This window comes from Salmo salar, chromosome 09 (assembly GCF_965601325.2).
Source record: "Salmo salar chromosome 09, fSalSal1, whole genome shotgun sequence".
Classification (NCBI taxonomy): domain Eukaryota; kingdom Metazoa; phylum Chordata; class Actinopteri; order Salmoniformes; family Salmonidae; genus Salmo; species Salmo salar.
Genome location: NC_138299.1, coordinates 119,527,923 through 119,550,559, shown reverse-complemented (window position 1 = coordinate 119,550,559; position 22,637 = coordinate 119,527,923). Strand labels below are relative to the sequence as shown.

The following is a 22,637-nucleotide window of genomic DNA, read 5'->3' as shown; positions in this document are numbered from 1 at the left end:
CATGCTTTTGGTACTGTTGAACACCGTGTATTGATCATTGCAATAACAGCCTTTTGACATGGAAAAATGGAGGAGGGAAAGTAGGGGGTTGAGTGAAAGGAGATGGAGAGAGAGAGAGAGAGAGAACAGGCTCAGAGCGGAGGAGGGAAAGAGAAGAGATTGAAGGGTGGAGTGTGAGAACAGAGCTCGCAGTGCTTGTATGTGGTTTCAATCCATTTTCAATTACACATTGAATTAATCAGGTCATCAAGGAAGCTGAGGACATTGATTAGAGCTACAAATGACAAACAAAGACTGTACAGCTGAGCCTGCGGTGTGGTGGCATGGCTTGCTAGGAACAGATTCCACTTTTTCAGATGTCACATGCTTGAGTAACCTTCAGATAGGTAGAGTAGATAATACAATAATAATATACAAATGACTAAATTCAATTTAAATTTGTTCTTCAAGCCACAACAATACAAATCGCTTACTTTGACGTACTAGCCTTATTGCTATAGGCCTTGTAGCCAGAAATGTTGGTTTCATAAACAGATCGTTCCACGGGATATTTTATTACATTTTATTCTAACTGTGTGACAGACTGAAGATTGAGTAGCCTATCTGCTTATCTACAGTTTGATGAATAAGTGGAAATCTCTGATAAGACACATTCCTAAAGTAAAAAGGTTATAAACATATCCTTATGATTCATTAATGGCTTACTCCTCAAACTGAGAGCAACTTCTCCCATTTGTGAGCGGAGGAGGAAGAAACCCATGGAAGAATCTAGTTTTCAACTTGTTTCGTCCCTGCATAATTGAAGAGGCTCAGCCATGTTTAGCATTCCCGCTTTGTCCTGCAGTATAAATGTCAGCTTTTTGACATGCATGCAGGGTATTACAGTTACAGCACCGGAGTAGTCTCATGTTCCACACAGCGTTCTGTCTCTAATTAGGCTCTTAGCAGACGATTCTGTCCTCGGGAGGCAGCCATCTATTTTTCCACACACACACACACACACACACACACACACACACACACACACACACACACACACACACACACCTCTTCTCTATGATCGGGGGCATTTTAAATAGGAAGAGACAACCAGTGTCAGGATTCATGTGCAGAGGCAGAGAGGTCAACGTGTGTGTGTGAGGGAGTAAGCTAATTCTTCTCAGAGCTATGAACTCAGTTTGCCAACAGGCAGAGGCAGGTACATGTTACCCTCTGGGACCGCTGCCAGGTTGGCTGACCGTACAGGGACAGCTGGATGGAGGAGGAGAGGACTGCCAGTGGAAACACTAGTGACGTGGCTAGACTTGTGTTGACAGCAGAAAATGATAAGGAGAGTGAACACTAAAAGTAGTACAAGTTAGGCAGGATAGGTCGGCTGGATTGAGTGGTAAGATCAGATCAGCTGTTACCTTTCCCGTGGAAGTAGTCTCGGTAGTAGCGCGCCCCCAAGTCCACGTGCTCGATGCTATAGAGTTTCAGCCTGTCCATTCTGGTGACTTGCTGCTCTATGGGCACCTCCACCACCGACACACTGGCGTTGCTACGCCGAAGGCTGCCCCTCGCCGTGTCACCCGCGCCCCCATCCCCTCCCCGCTCGGCCGAGGAGCTCAGGAAGCTGACGTTGCGCTCCCCGTGTCCCCCCGTCTCGTTGCGGAAGTGGGGGCAGCTGAGGAGGAGCAAACTGGTGGTGGGGCCTCCGGGGGGGGCGTCCAGAGGGTCCACGCCCAGGGAGGGGGTGGGCGCGCTGGGGTCGAGACCTAGCGTCAGGTCCTCAACGCTGGAGTAGGTAGCGTCCAACCCACTCAGAGTTGAGGACCGTGACACAGCCAGGGAGACGGAGGCCGCCGATGCCCCGGTGGCAGTGTTCCTCCGCTGGGATACATACACGCGCTGAGCAGCAGCCTCATGGAGGTCAAACAGGATGCTCTGGGCGTCGTAGTGGACAAAGCTCTTGGGGCACACCCAGGGTTTGTAGGGGGTATCTGTAGAGTTACGGCCTCCCCCGTCCTCCCCCGCCTCCCCTCTGTCCAGCTCCCCTCTGCTGGAGCTGCGGAGCTTCCGGAACAGAGAGGATGTCCCCAGAGACGAGTCTGTCCCCCCACTCTTCTTCCTCACCCTGTTCTCCGACCGTCCCACCCCTCCATCCTCCCCCCGGGGTGTGGGGGTGGGGGAGTGGCCCGTGGGGAGGGGTGCCGAGGGAGGGGAGTTGAAGTACAGTAGCTCCCCCAGGCGTACGGGGGCAGTGCTGCGCTGGTCGGGCCTCTCCTGGTGGAACTGGCTGAGCATGTCAAAGAAGCTCTGCTCGGGGATGCCCTGCACGTCGATGGAGGAGGTGCTGCCGTACTCCCGGAACAGATTAGCACCTCCACGACCTTCCACCTCGTTCTCATCCTGCTCGCTCAGAGTCACCTCGCTGTTGGAGCGCTGCCGTAACGGGGGGAAGGCACGCAGGCCTACGGGAGACCCTCTTTCACCCCCGTACCCACCACGGAACTCCACGTCCTTCGTGCGTCGCCTCGGTAAACGAGCTACTCCTCCCCGCACCAGCCCGACCTCGGAGATGGGGAAAGATGTGGAGGAAGTCGTCGTGGAAGGGTCGTCTCCATGGTGATTACCACCTTGCCCGTTCTCCAGGAGCGACTCCCTCGATTGCGCATGGCGTGGCGGCCACTCAGCAATACGGGCGCGGACACCCATCTTGGGAACGGAGACACGGGATTGGGTGGCTGGGTCAAAGGGGGCAGGATGGCCGTTGAGGGTGAGGTGGAAGGCAGCATGTTGTGTGAGGAGGGACCCAGGGCCTCCCCCTCCGCCCCTCTCCAGCAGGTCTGAGGAGGTGCAGGTGACCCCTCTATCTCTGTAGGTGTTCATGGCGCCCCAGGAGAGCTCAGGGCAGGACAGAAGGCAGGGGGGAAGTGGGCTGGCATCCCGGGCCAGGGTGGGGGGTAGGGGAGTGGGAGAGGAGTCCCACACACACTCTGCTGATGCTGTGGCCTCCACCTCCCACACACATCGCTTTCACTGGGAGGGTGAGACGCTGCTGCTCATAGGCCCAGTTACACAGTAGGCTGTCTCTCTTCTCTCAGGCTCTGGGCAGATCTGGGGAGGAGACAAAACACACATTGATATGCTGATGACCATAACAAAAAAACATGCATACAGTAATACGCTGTTTCTTAACATGCACACCTAAACACTAACATAAACTGACCCAGATTCCCCCCTCCTACCCAATGAAATGACACCACGAAAACTGACTACAGCAACTCATCTGCAGTAGGTGTGAGAGAGTGATTAAGGTAGAGAGGAGGATATGAGAGAGAGAGCGAGAGAGAGAGTAGTGAGGTGAGGGGATTTGACCGAGGATTTTTCCCGTTGAGACTAATCTTCAGAATGCCTGACAAGCAGGGTTATTATTATCATACTAGTGTCATATTTCAGCAGCAACACACACACAGGAACGCACTACATTTTCATTACACCAAATCAAAGTCCTGCATCATAAAGCCATGCTGAAAGTGCTAGGACAAATCCCAGCTAAACCACACTTCATAAAGAAAAAATAGAAACCGACTGGATAGTCGCATGGAGGCAGAATATGCACACACACGTTGGGTTACTGCTGCAGTGTCATCTTTCAGCTAATTTAACTTATGTATGTATGGTTCCTCATATCTGCTCAGGGCAATGATAAATATGAGAGCATCTATGCTATATATATATATTTTTTTAATTTATTTCACCTTTATTTAACCAGGTAGGCGACCTGGCCAAGATAAAGCAAAGCAGTTCGACACATACAACAACACAGAGTTACACATGGAATAAACAAACATACAATCAATAATACAGTAGGAAAATCTATATACAGCATGTGCAAATGAGGTAGGATAAGAGAGGTAAGGCAATAAATAGGCCATGGTGGCAAAGTAATTACAATATAGCAATTAAACACTGGAATGGTAGGATGTGCAGAGGATGAATGTGCAAGTAGAGATACTGGGGTGCAAAGGAGCAAGATAAATAAATAAATACAGTATGGGGATGAGGTAGATTGGATGGGCTATTTACAGATGAGCAATGTACAGGTGCAGTGATCTGTGAGCTGCTCTGACAGCTGGATCTTAAAGCTAGTGAGGGAGGTACGAGTCTCCAGCTTCAGAGATTTTTGCAGTTTGTTCCAGTCATTAGCAGCAGAGAACTGGAAGGAGAGGTGGCCAAAGGAAGAATTGGCTTTGGGGGTGACCAGTGAGATATACCTACTGGAGCGCGTGCTACGGGTGGGTGCCGCTATGGTGACCAGTGAGCTGAGATAAGGTGGGGCTTTACCTAGCAACGACTTATAGATGACCTGGAGCCAGTGGGTTTGGCGATGAGTATGAAGCGAGGGCCAGCCAACGAGAGCATACAGGTCGCAGTGGTGGGTAGTATATGGGGCTTTGGTAACAAAACAGATGGCACTGTGATAGACTGCATCCAATTTGTTGAGTAGAGTGTTGGTCGCCATTTTGTAAATGACATCGCCGAAGTCGAGGATCGGGAGGATGGTCAGTTTTACGAGGGTATGTTTGGCTGCATGAGTGAAGGATGCTTTGTTGCTTAATAGGAAGCCAATTCTAGATTTAATTTTGGATTGGAGATGTTTAATGTGAGTCTGGAAGGAGAGCTTACAGTCTAACCAGACACCTAGGTATTTGTAGTTGTCCACATATTCTAAGTCAGAACCGTCCAGAGTAGTGATGCTGGACGGGCAGGCAGATGCCGGCAGCGATCGGTTGAAGAGCATGCATTTAGTTTTACTTGCATTTAAGAGCAGTTGGAGGCCACGGAAGGAGAGTTGTATGGCATTGAAGCTCATCTGGAGGTGAGTTAACACAGTGTCCAAAGAAGGGCCAGAAGTATACAGAATGGTGTCGTCTGTGTAGAGGTGGATCAAAGAATCACCAGCAGCGAGAGCGACATGATTGATGTATACAGAGAAGCGAGTCGGCCCGAGAATTGAACCCTGTGGCACCCCCATAGAGACTGCCAGAGGTCCGGACGACAGGCCCTTCGATTCGACACACTGAACTCTGTCGGACAAGTAGTTGGTGAACCAAGTGAGGCAATCATTTGAGAAATCAAGGCTGTTGATTGAGTCTGCCAATAAGAATGTTGTGATTGACAGAGTCGAAAGCCTTAGCCAGGTCGATGAATACGGCGCACAGTAATGTCTCTTATCGATGGCGGTTATCATATCGTTTAGGACCTTGAGCGTGGCTGAGGTGCACCCATGACCAGCTCTGAAACCAGATTGCATAGCGGAGAAGTTACGGTGAGATTCGAAATGGTCGGTAATCTGTTTAACTTGGCTTTCAAAGACCTTAGAAAGGCAGGGTAGAATAGATAGATATAGTTATGTAGCAGTTTGGGTCTAGAGTGTCTCCCCCTTTGAAGAGGGGGATGACCGCAGCAGCTTTCCAATCTATGGGAATCTCAGACGATACGAAAGAGGTTGAACAGGCTAGTAATAAGGGTTGCAACAATTTCGGCAGATAATTTTAGTAAAAGAGGGTCCAGATTGTCTAGCCCGGCTGATTTGTAGGGGTCCAGATTTTGCAGCTCTTTCAGAACATCAGCTATCTGGGTTTGGGTGAAGGAGAAGTGGGGGAGGTTTGGGCGAGTTGCTGTGGGGAGCGCAGGGCTGTTGACCGGGGTAGGGGTAGCCAGGTGGAAAGCATGGCCAGCCGTAGAAAAATGCTTATTGAAATTCTCAATTATTGTGAATTTAATCGGTGGTGACAATGTTTCCTAGCCTCAGTGCAGTGGGCAGCTGGGAGGAGGTGCTCTTATTCTCCATGGACTTTACAGTGTCCCAGAACTTTTTGGAGTTTGTACTACAGGATGCAAATTTCTGTTTGAAAAAGATAGCCTTAGCTTTCCTAACTGCCTGTGTATAATTGGTTCCTAACAAGGGCTATATCGATTCCTGGTTCTACATTTTTTGAATGGAGCATGCTTATTTAACATGGTGAGGAAGGCACTTTTAAAGAATAACCAGGCATCCTCTACTGACGGGATGAGATCAATGTCATTCCAGGATACGTCGGCCAGGTCGATTAGAAAGGCCTGTTCGCTATAGTGTTTTAGGGAGCGTTTGACAGTGATGAGGGGTGGTCGTTTGACCGCAGACCCATTACGGATGCAGGCAATGAGGCAGTGATCGCTGAGATCTTGGTCGAAAACAGCAGAGGTGTATTTGGAGGGCGAGTTAGTTAGGATGATATCTATGAGGGTGCCCGTGTTTACGGATTTGGGGTTGTACCTGGTAGGTTCATAGATAATTTGTGTGAGATTTTACCTGGTATCAGCCTGTGAGAGGTATGTGTGTGTACACAAGTGCATTACAGCTGGTGTCAGGCAGTGAGAGGTCATATGCATTCGTGTGTGAGAGTAGGTATGTGAGGTGTGTGTGCAGTGGTGATAAGTTTAAGCACCAGGCCAAACATGAGCATGACTGAGGTTGGGTGAAGTCAACCTTTGTACTATTGTGATTAATTACCCATAAAACAACATCCCCCATTGGGAAACACTTTTGAATAAAAATATATAATAATAATTTAAAGAAAAAGCTAAAAGGGACAGCTAACACGAGCTCGCATGCTGCGAGAGGGACGAGAGGAATCATGACAAAATATATTTTGGAGCCAAATCTTTTTCAGTAGCCTATTCCTCTCTGTTGAAGCTGTGGCACGAAAGAGGTGAGTGTCTGTGTGTGCCGACGCACAAGGCAGCCTCGCAGGCTGAGCGTCGTGTGATGGGTTGTCATGAAGGGCACGGCTTCAGAGCACGCAACTCTGCTGTCCCCAGAACTGGATAATTCTACAATGATTTGCATCTTTGCCTAATCTTCCTTTATTATTATGCCTAGGCAAGGTTCTATACAGGGCCTTCGGAAAGTATTCAGACCCCTTGACTTTTTACACATTTCATTACGTTTCAGCCTTCTTCTAAAATTGATTAAATTGTTTTTCGTTTGTAATGGGAATTTGAATGTTAGAGCTTTTCTTGTAACTAATTTCTGTCTTCTTTTCATGTGCTGTTCTAATAAACAATTTCCGTTTTCATGCAAGTGGCTGACTACAAATCCTCACTATCAGTAGCTGTAATTTGTCAGTACGCCCAGACATTGTTTTGAGAACGAACGAAAGATCTCAGTTTCAAGGTCTCAGCTTAGAGAGAAAGAAGCCTTGTGAGGTATTGGTCTGTCACATGGATGAAACAAAACAGTAATGATTAATTAATTATGCTAAATCAAGCAAATATAACTTGTGTATAGCCATATATAAGACAACTGCTGGGTCTACCCAGGAAGAGCTCCCGATTGACATGTGTACTATGGTGCATCGAGTTGGTTGGAACCTCTCCAGCGCGCTGACAAATAAACAATGATTCATTTAAGATTGACTTTGTGTCCATCTGTAAGAATTTCCATGACACTTTCCTCAATCTAAACACAATACCCCATAATGTCAAAGCAAAAACTGTTTTTTAGAAATTTTAGCTAATGTATAAAAAATAAAAAAGACCACATTTTCATAAGTATTCAGAGCCTTTACTTTGTTGAAGCACCTTTGGCAGCGATTACAGCCTGGAGTCTTCTTGGGTATGATGCTACAAGCTTGGCACATCTGTATTTGGGGAGTTTCTCCCATTCTTCTCTGCAGATCTTTTCAAGCTCTGTCAGGTTGGATGGGGAGTGTTGCTGCACAGCTATTTTCAGGTCTCTCCAGAGATATTCGAATGGTGTTCAAGTCTGGGCTCGGGCTGGGCTACTCAAGGACATTTAGAGATTTTCCCAAAGCCTCTCCTGCGATGTCTTGGCTGTGTGCTTAGGATTCTTGTCCTGTTGGAAGGTGAACCTTCGCCTCAGTCGGAGGTATTGAGTGCTCTGGAGCAAGTTTTCATCAAGAATCTCTCTGTACTTTGCTCAATTCATCTTTCCCTTGATCCTGACTAGTCTCCTTCACCATAGGATAGTGCCAAGTTCCCTCCAGATGTGACGGTTGGCATTCAGGTCAAAGAGTTTAACCTTGGTTTCATCAGACCAGAACATATTGTTTCTCATGGTCCTAGAGTCCTTTAGGTGCCTTTTTGCAAACTCCAAGCGGGCTGTCATGTTCCTTTTTACTGAGGAGTGGCTTCCGTCTGGTGACTCGGCCTGATTGGTGGAGTGCTGCAGAGATAGTTCTCCTTCTGGTTCTCCCATCTCCACAGAGGAACTCTGGAGCTCTGTCAGAGTGACCACTGGGTCCTTGTTCACCTCCCTGATCAGGGACCTTCTCCCCCGATTCCTCATTTTGGCTGGTCGGCCAGCTCTAGGAAGAGTCTTGGTGGTTCCAAACTTCTACCATTTAAGAACGATGTGTTCTTGGGGGCCTTCAATGCTGCAGACATTTTTTGGTACCATTCACCAGATCTGTTCCTCGACACAATCCTGTCTCAGACAATTCCTTTGACCTCATGGCTTGGTTTTTACTCTGACATGCAGTTAACTGTGGGACCTTATATAGACAGGTGTGTGCCTATCCAAATCATGTCCAATCAAGTTGCAGAAACATCTCAAGAATGATCAATGGAAACAGGATGTACCCGAGCTCAATTTTGAGTCTCATAGCAAAGGGTCTGAATACTTATTTTTGATTTATTTTACCTTTATTTAACTAGGCAAGTCAGTTAAGGACAAATTCTTATTTTCAATGACGGCCTAGGAACAGTTGGTTAACTGCCTTGTTCAGGGGCAGAACGACAGATTTTTACCTTGTCAGCTCAGGGATTCAATCTTGCAACCTTTCGGTTACTAGTCCAACGCTCTAACCACTAGGCTACCTGCCACCCTTATGTAAACAAGGCTTCTAATTTTTTTATTTGTAATAAATATTGGAAACATTTCTAAACCTGTTTTTGCTTTGTCATTATGGGGTATTGTGTGTAGATGGGTATTGTGTGTGTGGATTAAAAAAAACAACTGTCATCAATTTTAGAATAAGGCTGTAACGTAACAAAACGTGGAAAAAGTCAAGGGCTCTTAATACTTTCCAAATGCACTTTACATAAGTAATAATAAACTATGGAAATAGGATAGGTCTACTCTCCACAGTTTCTTCATAAGCTGTAAGTTTTCTTTTGAGTTCTTGTTAAAACTTTAAAAAAAAATGTTTGCTCAATTTCACTTCTTGTTGACTAATATTTGTCATTCAAAATAAATCTGATAAAATCAGATTTTCACAATTGTTACCATTTGAAAGCTGCAACTTTTAGGACAAACACCATTAGAATGGCCTCTATTTGGGAAATACTCCTCATAGCTTTAACTCGTCTTAATGCTTTTGATAAGCTATTTTAATTAGCAGGATTTTGCTTTTGGCCGTTTGGTTTGCAACGGCAAGGAGGACGGATGCATGCATAACTTAATTTAGATTAAGCGACGCTCAACTGTAAGGTTTATTCAAACTACTCATTCGATTTTTCTATCTTGCCATTGTTTGTTCTTACCCGTCTCATTATTACCTGAAGCCTATCATGTTTTTAGTTCAGAGTTATTGTCACATGAAGTGAAATGCCTTAGTTGCTCTTTTCCAAAAATGCAGTAATCAATATCAGTAGAACTATAAAACAAGTATAAAACAATGATAAAAAAAAAGTCAAATAGCACAAAACACAAGAAATAGAAATAAGAAGAACACAAAATAAGTAAGCTATATACAGGGTCAGTGCCAATACCATATTTCCAATGTGCAGGGATGCTGGAGTGGTAGGGATAGATATGTATAGGGGTAAGGTGACTAGGCATCAGGATATATGATACAGTATATGCTGCTGCTCAGTTTGATGATTATGTGTGTGTTGCTCGATATACCAGTGATATCACGGTACCAAAACGTCATGATACCAACATTTTAGAATACCGTATTACCGTTTTATATGATACTAACAACTTTTTATGCCCTACCGATCTAAAGAACCTGCTGGTGCCTTATATAAAAGTCAGTTTTGTTTATAAATTTAGTTGAATTGAAGCAACAGCCACTAGTCTCTTGTATGGGCAGGTCCAATGATATCCACTTCACTTTCATGTGTATATCACGTGTGGCAGCTGTAATTATCCTGCTTACATCCCTTATCAGCCCTCACTCACCTGCTTCTCTCCGTCAGCACTTCACGTCTATTCCACCTTCAGTTTTTTTTAAAATACAATTTAGCCGTGATGGCGAGTGGGGATGCAGACCCCGATGAGTCTTCTGTTAGATTTCTACATTTGTTTCATTGGAGCAGTGTGCAAAGCCAGCAATGTTGATACATTGTATCATTTCATCACCTGTTATATCCAAGAGCACAGACCAGTCTGAGTCGACTTTGCAAGCTCACTATCATGCAGCCTGTGAGTGTCTGAGAGGGAAAATGGAAAAAAATTGTGAAAGGCATGCTTGCAGCTTTACAGCAAAGAAAAGGGCTCATCTCTAGCCTAAACGGATTTTAAAATATATATTACCGGAGATGCCTTTTTTTTCCCCTATCGAGATTCGCATGCATTTTAAATAATTTCACAAACCATGTTGTGGGCCGTTTCAAAAAAAATAATCCCGGGTCGCTAATTATTGGCTTGATAACAAAAAATGTTGTTCGGTTATGCTACCTAGCTAGCTAACAAGCTGGTACTTGACAGTAGGTTTAGGCACATTTGATTGGCACAGAAAGAAAGGAAAAGGGTCTGCTATTTATGATAGGATTCATATTAGGCCTAATCTAAGCCTAAACTAGATAAAAATCTATTTCTGGTGCTCCTTAAAATCTGTTTGGGAGCAGTGTGTGTGTGTGTGTGTGTGTGTGTGTGTGTGTGTGTGTGTGTGTGTGTGTGTGTGTGTGTGTGTACTGCAGAGTAAAGGCTTCATGCAGTGTTTTCCCCTTACTGACACAATGACATGCAGATCATTATGCATGTATATCACAGGAGGTTGGTGGCATCTTCATCTGGGAGGACGGGCTCGTGATAACGGCTTTTGCGGATGAGTGGTATGGTATCACACACGGCTTCTGTGCGTTTTGATGCCATTCGTGCCGTTCCAGCCATTATTATGAACTGTCCTCCCTTCAGCAGCCTCCACTGATGTATACTCCTTCCTCCCATTCCTCCAGCCAAATCACAGTTAGTCCTTTGCAAATATGAGCAAATCAGCCATTCTATGCAGAATTCTATTATACACTGAACAGTGTGAAGTTAAATTCAAATGTGTTGTATTGAGTAGAAGTGTGAATTTCAGAGACAGTTTTTTGGAGAACGTTAAAAAAATGTGAACAAGCGCCGGGGGGGCGGGGCAAACAGGATGCTAGGCCACTGATTTTTACCCACCGTGGTATTTCGATACTACTTGGTATTGTGATACTTGCCTGGTATCATATCGTTTGTAAAATGTTGGTATCGTGATACTTGGCCTGTTATCATATTGTTTGTAAAATGTTGGTATCGTGATACTTGGCCTGGTATCATATCGTTTGTAAAATGTTGGTATTGTGATACTTGGCCTGGTATCATATCATTTGTAAAATGTTGGTATCGTGATACTTGGCCTGGTATCATATCGTTTGTAAAATGTTGGTATCGTGAGAATCCTAGTGTGTGTAGAGTCAGTATGAATGTGTGTGTGTGTGTGTGTGTGTGTGTGTGTGTGTGTGTGTGTGTGTGTGTGTGTGTGTGTGTGTGTGTGTGTGTGTGTGTGTGTGAGTGTGAGAGAGTGCATTGAGTGAGTGTGTGAATAGAGATAATAAAATAGAAGGGTCAATGCAGATAGTCTGTGTAGCCATTTAGTTAGCTATTTAGCAGTCTTATGGCTTGGGGATAGAAGCTGTTCAGGAGCCTGTTGGTGCCAGACTTGATGCTCCGGTACCGCTTGCCGTGCGGAAGCAGAGAGAACAGTCCATGGCTTGGGTGGCTGGAGTCTAACAATTTTCCAGGCCTTCCTTTCACACCGTCTGATATAGAGGGCCTGGATGGCTGGGAGTTCGGCCCTAGTGATGTACTGGGCTGTTCGCAACATCCCCTGTAGCGCCATGCGATCGAGGATGGTGCAGTGGCCATGCAGTGGTTAGGTTAGGTTATTCAATAACAACTTAAAATGTTCTGAAAACTCAGTTACATAAATTCATTGTTTGATCACGAAGTAGCATGGCTGGAAAAAACTGGTATTCATATAAATTGTTTATAGCATATTTATTGAAATAGGTTGTGCAGGCTATAACAAAAGGCCTTGCTGTGGGCTACCCAGTCAGCTCCTTACATCGTTGTGCCAGTCAAGTTGAAATAGGCTATACATAGTCTGTTACATCACAATGTCGCCGCCATCGACGATGGCTGCCAATCATCTTCGATATCAGATACTATCGTAATATCGCCCAACCCTACTCCACCCATCCTTCTGTCCATTCTCACCCTCCCTTGCCATAGCGTTTTCAGCAAGAAACAAACGAGGATGCACATAACTAAGCTACTTTATACTCAGCTAAGGAGGGGAAGGGTGAATAGAATACCGAGAAGGGGGGAGAGAATGTAAAGCGACAGAACAGTAGAACGCTAGGGGGGAGGGAAACTGAAAGGGGGAGAAAGTGACGGAGTCGAGAGACTGCGAGGAGGAAGAGAGCAGGAACGTGTTCACTGAACCAAAATGACTCGCCTTAATATGGCAGTCACAAAGAATCAGGCTTCACCACCGCCCCGCCGCTATAAAAAGCCTCCCGAGACTCCTAATCTACCTCTGCTTTATTCAGGGTCTTCTCTGCTCAAAACTCTCCGTCTAATGTTTTACTCTCTCTGTTTCTGTGTCCCTCTATACCTAGGCTCATCTATCGCCATTTTATTCAGTCTCTTCTCCGCTCACACTCCCTCCTCTCCTTCGTCGCTCCATCCCTATCGGTTTCTTTTGCTTCATCCCTGTGTTTCTGTATCTCTCCATTCAGGCTTATGATGCATCAATCCTTGTTCTCATTCCATCCCAACATCTGTCTCCAGTAAGCTTATGATCCAGGCAATTTCTCAGTCTGACATTGTTTAACGGATGTTAGCTACTGGTACGAGGGGAAAAATATGTTTTGTGAGGATCGTAATCATTTCCACACAAGCTTCTTTTCATCAGCCGAATTTGAATAATATTGAGTGTTACATCTCACAAGGCAGAGAGTGAATGAATCTTACGTTCTGCACAATCCTCTGTGATTCACTTTTGGCATATGACAGCATTACACACATACCATGTACAAAACTCATTTGCAGTGAACAAAACACCCAGTCAGTTGAGCACCAGTTAACCACACAAATGCATCATGTCTTTGTTTTGGAGAAAGACAGGCGATTCAAAAGACCACTTCCGAAGGGTCCTGGTCTGATCCTGCTGCTCCGGCACAAAATCTTCCCTCATCCGGCGCGTTTGCTTTAATACGCTATCAGTCCCAATCCCAGATAGGTCCCGGCTGCAACAGCCAGAGAAAGGGCCCTTTTATTTAGCTGAACGCAGGTCAGGAGAGAGTGGGAGTTCTGTCATGTCTCTGGGTGTCCACAACACTATGTCAAGGCCGACAGACAGAGCAGAACTGGGCCACAACTACTCCGCACAAGCTGGGAGGGCGGACAGACACAGACTACCACAGCCACACAACGAAACAGGACGTGTTTGGCAAACACATCTTGTTATGCAGTGCACCGATACGTTTCTAATTCAACTAAATGTGAAATGTTACGTTATTCGATGTCGTCGCTAGCCTTCACAGTTCACGGAACCTTTGCAAAACTGAAAGAGATGCTGCTCGCCACGGCCCCAAAATAAGAGCTGCAAGAAAACTCCTCCAGACAGACCCATCGCAACCCAAGGCACAGAGGATGGCCCACATAGGTGAAAGGGATGAATTTTATCCCCAAACAATGAAAATAACTAAATAGAGTTAAGTAGGGGAGGCAGAAAATGGCAAGTGCCATAGGAAACAGAAGCCAGAGGAATATGAAGGGCTTTGAGCCACCCCCAGGCAGACACAGCTCTGGCCCAAACTACAGAAGACGTAAAGCAGGAATGTAATGCCTTTTAATTACTCCCATAGCAATTAGTGAGGCCTCTGAAGATGCTCCCCACCGCTCGGAGTGCCTGTGCACCCCTGGCCCACACAACGCAAACACACACTGGAGCTGGTAATTACACTAGTCGCTCACCATAATCACAGAGAGAGCAACGAGAGAGCTACAGCTACCAGCGGAATGACTGTACACATGCTCCAGACGGAGAGAGCGGTTACTGTATCGTGACAAAGCCAAGTGATCAAGGTCAAGGAAAAAGTAACTTGTGGAACAGACCGCCACGCAGGATAATAATGCATTTGAGATAAAGAGGTAGCCTACGCATAGAATAGCGACAGAATTAAGCAATAAGGCCCGAGGGGGTGTGGTGTATGGCCAATATACCGCGGCTAAGGGTTGTTCTTACGCACAACCCAACGTGGAATGCCTGGACACAGAGCTTAGCCGTGGTATATTGGCCATATTCCACAAAGCCCTGATGTGCCTTACTGCTATTATAAACTGCTTACCAACGTAATTAGAGCAGTGAAAATAAATGTTTTGTCATACCCGGCTGATATACCACGGCTGTCAGCCAATCAGCATTCAGATTATGTAGACAGGGGGACCTGATCCGAGATCAGTATTCCTACTCTGAATGCTTTACTAATACCAGCCCTGATATAGATAGACTACAACAGAGACTGGGCTGTGCAGTCTTCATACACAACCTCCAGGGCCGGGGTAAAATATACATGAAGACGAGAATAAAGTGCTGAAATATATGTAGCCAAACAGTACTTTGCAAACTGATCGAGAGTGACTGGAGGAAATGACACGAGACCCTTAATGTCTGTTCAGTTTTCCAAAACGTTAGCGTCCTTAATCCTTATTAGGAGACAAAATTGCTGTAATGAGTGAGAACTGTGACCTGATAATGAATGAATAGATGATTAGTGAGTGGTGGAGATGACTAGGACCTTACTGTCGCTTCAGTGGGTTGTGAATGTGTAACGATACAGAAAGTTTAGCTCTATTATACTCTGGTCGTTGAAGGGTTCCTGTGGTGAGTCTGTCTCAAGCTATTCCAGGATGACCCGTCTCTCCGATCTCACCCCACTGGCTTCCCCTGCAACCTGACCACAGCTCTGACCCTAACCAAACCCCTGTGCCACATGAACATGATAAAAGGCCTATCTATGGTTTTTCCCGGGACTGTTGTGTGATAGACTTGACCGACTTAGCCTGACTCTGGTCCTGGAGGGCTGCAGTGTTTGAGATAAAGTGACGGCTTGGAAAAGCTTGCACACACACACTGCAGCCCTTGTTTTTCCACCCCTGTCTTAGTGTGTCCTCCAGGTCGGCTGTGCTTCCCTACTGAACCTGGCAGTGACAGGTCTTGTCAGGATCAGGGTCTCTGTGCTGCCTCTCCTGGCCCGGCTGTGATGGTCTCCATTGATTTCCTGTGACATTGTTTTGCGCTCTATCCCTGATAACCTCTACTGTCACGGCTGTGGTCTACTCCGTCATACAGACAGAATGCTAGCCTGGAGGAGAAGCATTGGCAGGGAGTGATACACACTCAGCCGCAACCCCCCCCCCCCCACACACACACGCGAAAACGCACACATTTGTATTGTGCACACACACACACACATAGGAGAAGGGTGCATGGGCGGGGAATGAGGGGCGACCTACAATCTTCCCTCCTCCAATTGGTTGCCTGTGATCTGAAGTAGGGTGAAGGGCAGTGGAAGTTTGAGAAGTTGTTGCGAGGGGAGGGAGATACGTTGAAGGTCGCTATATAGGCGCCTTGATGTCTCTGCCATGACATAGGCGTACACAAACCTTTACACATCAGCACAAGGCCACGCAACATCGGAACTTCTCCCCTCTGACTGGATGAGATGAGCCCTCATCTACACACCATTGATTCAGGTTTAAAAAGAGACTTACTGTTACAGCCCATTTCTGAAGCGTGACCCGAGGCCGTCATGCTGAGCAGTGGTACTTTTAACCCCAATCAGCTAGGCAAATAAAGCATTCATCATAATTTCACTGAGACCTTTGCATCGACTTCAATTTACTACCACTTTGATCTGCTGCTGTGCTGCAATCTAGCACTGGGCCTTTCCCCTGGGGTAGACAGCCACTTTAGAGAACAGGGGGAATTCTCTGACTCAGAAAGAGGGAAAGCTAATAGCAGCCAACTGCATTACTACCTCTAAAAGTCTGTGGTGTAGCTTAGTAGGACTACAGTGGATTCAGACACAGTACTCGACTTTCGGACTGAATAGGAACATGACTCGCCTCGGTCGTTAGTGATGGGGGGGATCGATAGCTACATATCATGATATTACTTTTGAATTTACAACATATCGTTTTTTACAATATCTTAATATTTTTGCGCTGGTTGGCTGTACCCAAAACCTTCATAGCTTGTTCTCTATCTTCTTTTTAAATAGGGAGGCAGTTTTTTTTTTTAGCACTTTTATTTCCATGACTGACTCGTTTTGTCATGGCTCTCTCTTGTCCCTCTGCTGCAGACATGTGGTGAGCAATATGTTTGGACCGTGGAATCTCAATAAAAATCATAGTATTGAATTGCAATACATATCGTATCGACATCTAAGTATTCTAAGAATTCACAGCCCTATTGGACGAAGTGCATTTAAGTGAATATTACCAGTACATTAAAACCAGGACTATATGGTTAAGTGTAGATCTATTTCATATGAGTAAAAGGTAGAGGCAGCGGTAAAAATCAGGGGGAAAAAAAGGATTTCCTGCTTAAGACTTTTTACAAAAAATACCCTCTATTTTTTTTTTTTTACCTGAAATTGTAGAAACAGCCTGTTACATTCTGAAATGTCCAACGTTGTCAGACGCAATTTGCTTTTACCTGGTTTGTTCTAAGGTAGCGCTAATACGCTAGTGTAAGCCTAAAAGCTCCTGTCTATCTATGGTTCAGCGAAAACGTCAGCATTCGGCTAACAGATCACAAGTTGATGTGCTTAGGTTGCAGAAATGATCTTGTTTAGCTAGCTAACTAGTTCGCTAGATAAAGTTACCTAGCTGTGTAGCCTATATTATAATATGAATGACGCTGTATGATAACGTGAATGTACTTCTGTTAGTACGGGAGGGGTAAACGTTCAGTATTGATATGCTGACGTTACTTGATCCTGAAGAATGTTGTTTGCTAGATAGCTAGCTAACGGGAGTTAGCTGTGTCTTTTCAGCTAATTGAATGCGTACGGATGAGAAAATAAACCACGCTTGTCAATTGGTGCATTATTCAAGAGTGTAATCGGGTTTGGTTGTATTATTCAATAGTGTATGATATTTCAGAAGAAAAGTTTCTCAGATTGTTAAATAAATTGTGCTTACTGGCTAATGGCTACTGTGATATTTAGGGTCAATTTGATCTGCGTACCAAGAACGACGCTTTGCCAGCCACAACGAAAGGCAAAGCAAGGATGTAATGTGAATTGAAAAGTAGAAATGTCTTTCGCCACACCGCATCTCTCGTAGCGGGAATAGGGCCTAAGACTCAGCCACAGACGTCAAACACACCCCTTAACCCCCCCCCCCGGCTGTTAACATTGACAACACACAGGACAGCTGTTACATAACAGAGGATCAGGTGATGCCCCAAGGTTAAGGCTGGTCGCACAGAAGACTTTCAGTATTCCTGATGGGTTCATGTGCGAACATACACACTTACGCCCACATTCAATCTCTCAATAAGAGTAGAACCACCTAAAAATGGTGTCAACATTCAGGCTACAACAAACGGACGCATAGACAGAAGCAGGCACAAACAAATCAAAACAGTCCCGTGTTGACTATGCAAATGCAACCCCAAACTCTACTGGTGGGAGGTGGGGAGTTTCACTGAGTATTGAACCAGTCCTTCAAGCTGTCAATCTGAAGGCAATATAAATCTGTAGATAGGGACACAAATCATGCAACACACTTTCCGTGACTTCATTCACTTTTACAGCCAACCACGTATTGCCCTGCTGCTGTAAAATAACAGTGTTACTAACACATACGTGCACACACACTGTTGTTACTCATTTAGCCTACCTCCTCCAGGCGTCAGCTGCGCAGGTGAATCGGGCGTGGTCCGTGTGCGTGTTGACTCACAGGGGATCAGGGGATCAGTGAGGCGGGGACAGGGGAAGTTTATCACAGCTCTGCTGCCTGGAACACAAGAGGAACAAATGGTAAGAAGTTAGAACCACTGTTCTCTGTTATTAGGGAACCGAAGAGACAACTACCAGTTGTTGAAAAGTTTAACGGGTGACATTTTGAGTGAAACATCAGAGAGCCCTAACAAAGCCTCCAGGTAGCCAGAGGAAAACTACACTGCCACAATTGGGAAGATCTAGGCCAAAAGAGAGAAACACCCCGCAAAACATAAATTTTGCTACTTTACTTTAGCAGATTCAGAAGGTTTATTTGTTAACCGGTAATTACGTTCCAAGTAGGCTGACTGAGCTCTGATATGGATGGAAGATGTGTGAGGAGTTAAGTGTGTACAGTCTGGCTGAGGGGTGTGTGTGTGTGTGTGTGTGTGTGTGTGTGTGTGTGTGTGTGTGTGTGTGTGTGTGTGTGTGTGTGTGTGCTGTCAGTTCCAGGCTCATCAGTCCAGCAGTGAGTCTATTGTGTGATGAGGAGATGTGGATGCCAGGGGCTCTGTCTGTGTCTTACAAACACACACGAGGCCTACATCCAATCACTCAGTGGCACACACCATAGTCTCCTAAATACACAAACTCACCAGCTATCTCTACAACGTTCATATGTTAGCATCCAAAAATCGAGCAAACAATTAAGATCTTCTGATCCTCCACGGATAAAACAGCTCAGACATAAAGCCTCTGTTCATTTACCTCTTTTCGTGTAGCTACGACACTATACATGTCAGACGTTATACTGAAGTAAAATAAAACTTTTATTGAACAGATAAATCAGGCAGCATCCTCTGGCATTTCTCTCCCTCTTTCTGCCTTTCCCCATCTCGCTTTCCTTCTCCCTCTCTCTTCCTCTTAAGGCATCAACATGCTTCAGTCCGGCTGGCACCTAGTCGAACTCAGCTAGGCGAAGCGAACAAGTGTGTCTGCATGGTCCCTTAAAGACCTTTGCTTGGAAAATGAGCAAAAAGCAGCAATAGCAGTGTCCATTTAGTCGCATAATTTTACATCTAACTAAGCTGTTTGGTGCAGTATTTCTCAATTCAAGAAATGGGCATGAAATCAACTCGTCCCTCTCGTTGAATGACTAAGATTTCATTGAAGAATCCCTATGCTTAGACTCCGACTACCGACTTTGGCTTGTCGAGAGAGAAAATAAATTGTGTGCCCGAACAGTCGAAAAAACCCTACTGAAGTCGAAAATTAACAACATTGTCACAAAATGTCCCTATAATATATGCTCAAACTCTTCCGAACTGTTTTGGCTGGGAAGCATGCAGACACCTTTATTCCTCTCTCTCGCTCTCTGTTTTTCTCTATCTTCCCCCCTTTTCTTCCCATGTCCCTCTGTTGTCTGTATTTCTCTCACTCACCCTCAACCTCGTCCTTGATGACTATCCCTCTGTATCCTTGACCTCCCCCACCGTGCCAATGCCCTACCCCTCCGTACTTCCTGATTTCCTCTTCCTGTGCACCGGAATGTTCTCCTGAACAAAACGACAGCAGCAGGGTGAGCCAGGGGACTACTGCACTCAGAGTGCTAGTGCCAGTGCATGGGAGGTCGGTGTGTGTCGGTGGAGGTTGTAGGACTGGGGGCAAGCCGAGGGTAGGCTACAAAGTAGTGGGATGAGGAACAGGGTTGATGTAGGCTCAGTAAAAAAAATGGTGTTGGGTTGCTCAGAACCGGAGTGAGTGATGTGAAAAGGTATGCAAGAGGGTGGGGTGATCAAATATGGGGGAGGGCAGGGTGAGGTTTACGGTTGGGCGATGTCAACTTTTGTCCTATCGTGATTATGTACTCATAAAACACTGATATACAAATGGTATTGCCACTATTGGCCACCCCCTCTAAAAAATACAATTGGCGGGAAAACAAAACCCTACTATAACCACCATTAGGCTATAGAGTGAAATCACATTCACAACTGGACAAATCATGACAAAAGATGTTTAAAATGGGCAGAGCAAATATTTTCTAATATCCTTCCTGGCGGAGGCAGCTTCAGTATGTGACAGGTGGGTGTGTGTCTGTGGCTGTGTAGCGCGCACATGGAGAAAAGATGGATGGGCGGGGTGTGCGAGATAGGAGCAGATGGGAGACAGAGAGAAGAAGAAATGATCATCCCATGTGACAGTGCCTGTCTTGACTACAGGGTAGCCTAAATCAATGTGAATTCAATCACTTTTTGACAACACCCCTTTTTGATTTGAACAAAACCTTCCATACATATTTACCCATTGTCAAAGTGTGCCGAAAGTGACTTTTTGGACGAAACACATTCAAGAGATAAGTGTTCCCACCATACCATGAGACATGTCTTCATCAATGGAAAAGATAAGGGGTTGAGATTGATTTAATTTAAAAGCTTACAAACCGGGTTGTCAAACCATTTTGTAATCAAATTTCAATAACTTTCAGAATCGTACCACAAAGATGGTTGGAGGTCCACACATTAGAGAATGAGAATATCTGTTGTTTTAAATTATACTGTCAATCCTTCATAGGAAACCTATTGAAATCATAGAAATATAGATAATAGAATAGACATGACCATTTAAGTTATGGTGGTTGGACCAGCTGCCATCTTTGTGGTAGTAATTTGGGGGAAAAAATTATATTTGTATTTATTTATTTAATTACAAAAATAATTAAAAATAAAATAAAAAGTCACGGTGTACCAGATGAATTGCAGTGGTCTGAGGTGATAGAAATAGAATTCATAGAATGGACCTATGATTGAAATGACACCCACCCTGTATTCAAGAGCATGTTGTGTCTCCACCGATGGTAGGCACAACACAAAAACCTCAGATGATATAAAGTAGGGTCTAACGCTTCGAACCCACCGACCGCGTCGTTGCATTTTGGTACACCAGGATTACATTCATTTCCAATGAAACGCTGCGTTTGCCTTGCAGCATTGCGTTGCAGAGGCAGTTGCAGTGCGTTCGGTGTGGTGTATACGTTGGATTTACGCGTCAAACTGTATGCAGAGATGGCTTGACAGAAATGGTAGCAGAAGGTGAATGTTGAACTTCTGTTCCATACATATCCAGATGATGCTGCGTACTATTTTACGCAAAGATGCTGTCGGTGTGTTCGAAGCGTTAACTACAATATACAGTCAGTGCATTCGGAAAGTATTCAGACCCCTTGACTTTTTCCACATTTTGTTACGTTACAGCCTTATTCTAAAATTGATTAAATCGTTTTTTCCCCTCAATATATACACAATACCCCATAATGACAAAGCAAAAACAGGTTTTTAGAACATTTTGCAAAAGTAAAAAAAATAAAACAGAAATATCACATTTACATAAGTATTCAGAGCCTTTACTCAGTACTTTGTTGAAGCAACTTTGGCAGCGATTACAGCCTGGATTCTGCTTGGGTATGACGCTACAAACTTGGCACACCTGTATTTGGGGAGTTTCTCCCATTCTTCTCTGCAAATCCTCTCAAGTTCTGTCAGGTTGAATGGGGAGCGTCGCTGCACAGCTATTATCAGGTCTCTCCAGAGATGTTCGATCAGGTTCAAGTCCGGGCTCTGGCCGGGCCACTCAAGGACATTCAAAGACTTGTCCCCAAGGCACTACTGCATTGTCTTGGCTGTGTGCTTAGGGTCGTTGTCCTGATGGAAGGTGAACCTTTGCCCCAGTCTGAGGTTCTGAGAGCTCTGGAGCAGGTTTTCGTGAAGGATCTCTACTTGCTTCGCTCATCTTTCCCTCGATCCTGACTAGTCTCCCAGTCCCTGCCACTGTAAAACATCCCACAGCATGATGCTGCCACCACCATGCTTTACCGTAGGGATGGTGCCAGGTTTCCTCCAGACGTGACGCTTGACATTCAGGCCAAAGAGTTCAATCTTGGTTTCATCAGACCAGAGAATCTTGTTTCTCATGGTCAGAGTCCTTTACGTGCCTATTGGCAAACTCCAAGCTGGCTGTCATGTGACTTTTACTGAGGAGTGGCTTCCAGCTGGACACTCTACCATAAAGGCCTGATTGGTGTAGTGCTGCAGAGATGGTTGTCCTTCTGGAAGGTTCTCCCATCTCCACAGGGAACTCTTGGAGCTCTGTCAGACTGACCATTGGGTTCTTGGTCACCTTCCTGACCAAGCACCTTCTCCCCTGATTGCTCAGTTTGGCCGGGCGGCCAGCTCTAGGAAGAGTCTTGGTGGGTCCAAACTTCTTTCATTTAAGAAGGATGGAGGCCACTGTGTTCTTGGGGACCTTCAATGCTGCAGACATTTTTTGGTACAGTTCCCCAGATCTGTGCCGACACAATTCTGTCTCGGAGCTCTATAGACAATTCCTTCGACCTCATTGCTTAGTTTTTGCTCTGACATGCACTGCCAACT

General features: G+C 45.3%; 1 protein-coding gene across 2 annotated transcripts in view; it reads right to left on the bottom strand.

Moving 5' to 3' along the window:
- LOC106612494 (signal-induced proliferation-associated 1 like 3) overlaps window positions 1-22,637 on the bottom strand; it is a 106,470-nt gene that overhangs the window by 36,772 nt on the left and 47,061 nt on the right. For both annotated transcript variants that reach the window (XM_045724368.2, XM_045724369.2), the window contains exons 2-3: window positions 18,167-18,283; window positions 1,410-3,099 (exon numbers count right to left, since the gene is read on the bottom strand). In XM_045724368.2, the coding sequence (XP_045580324.2) occupies window positions 1,410-2,871 (1,462 nt within the window). In that variant the 5' untranslated portion in view covers window positions 2,872-3,099; window positions 18,167-18,283. The remainder of the gene's footprint in view (window positions 1-1,409; window positions 3,100-18,166; window positions 18,284-22,637) is intronic.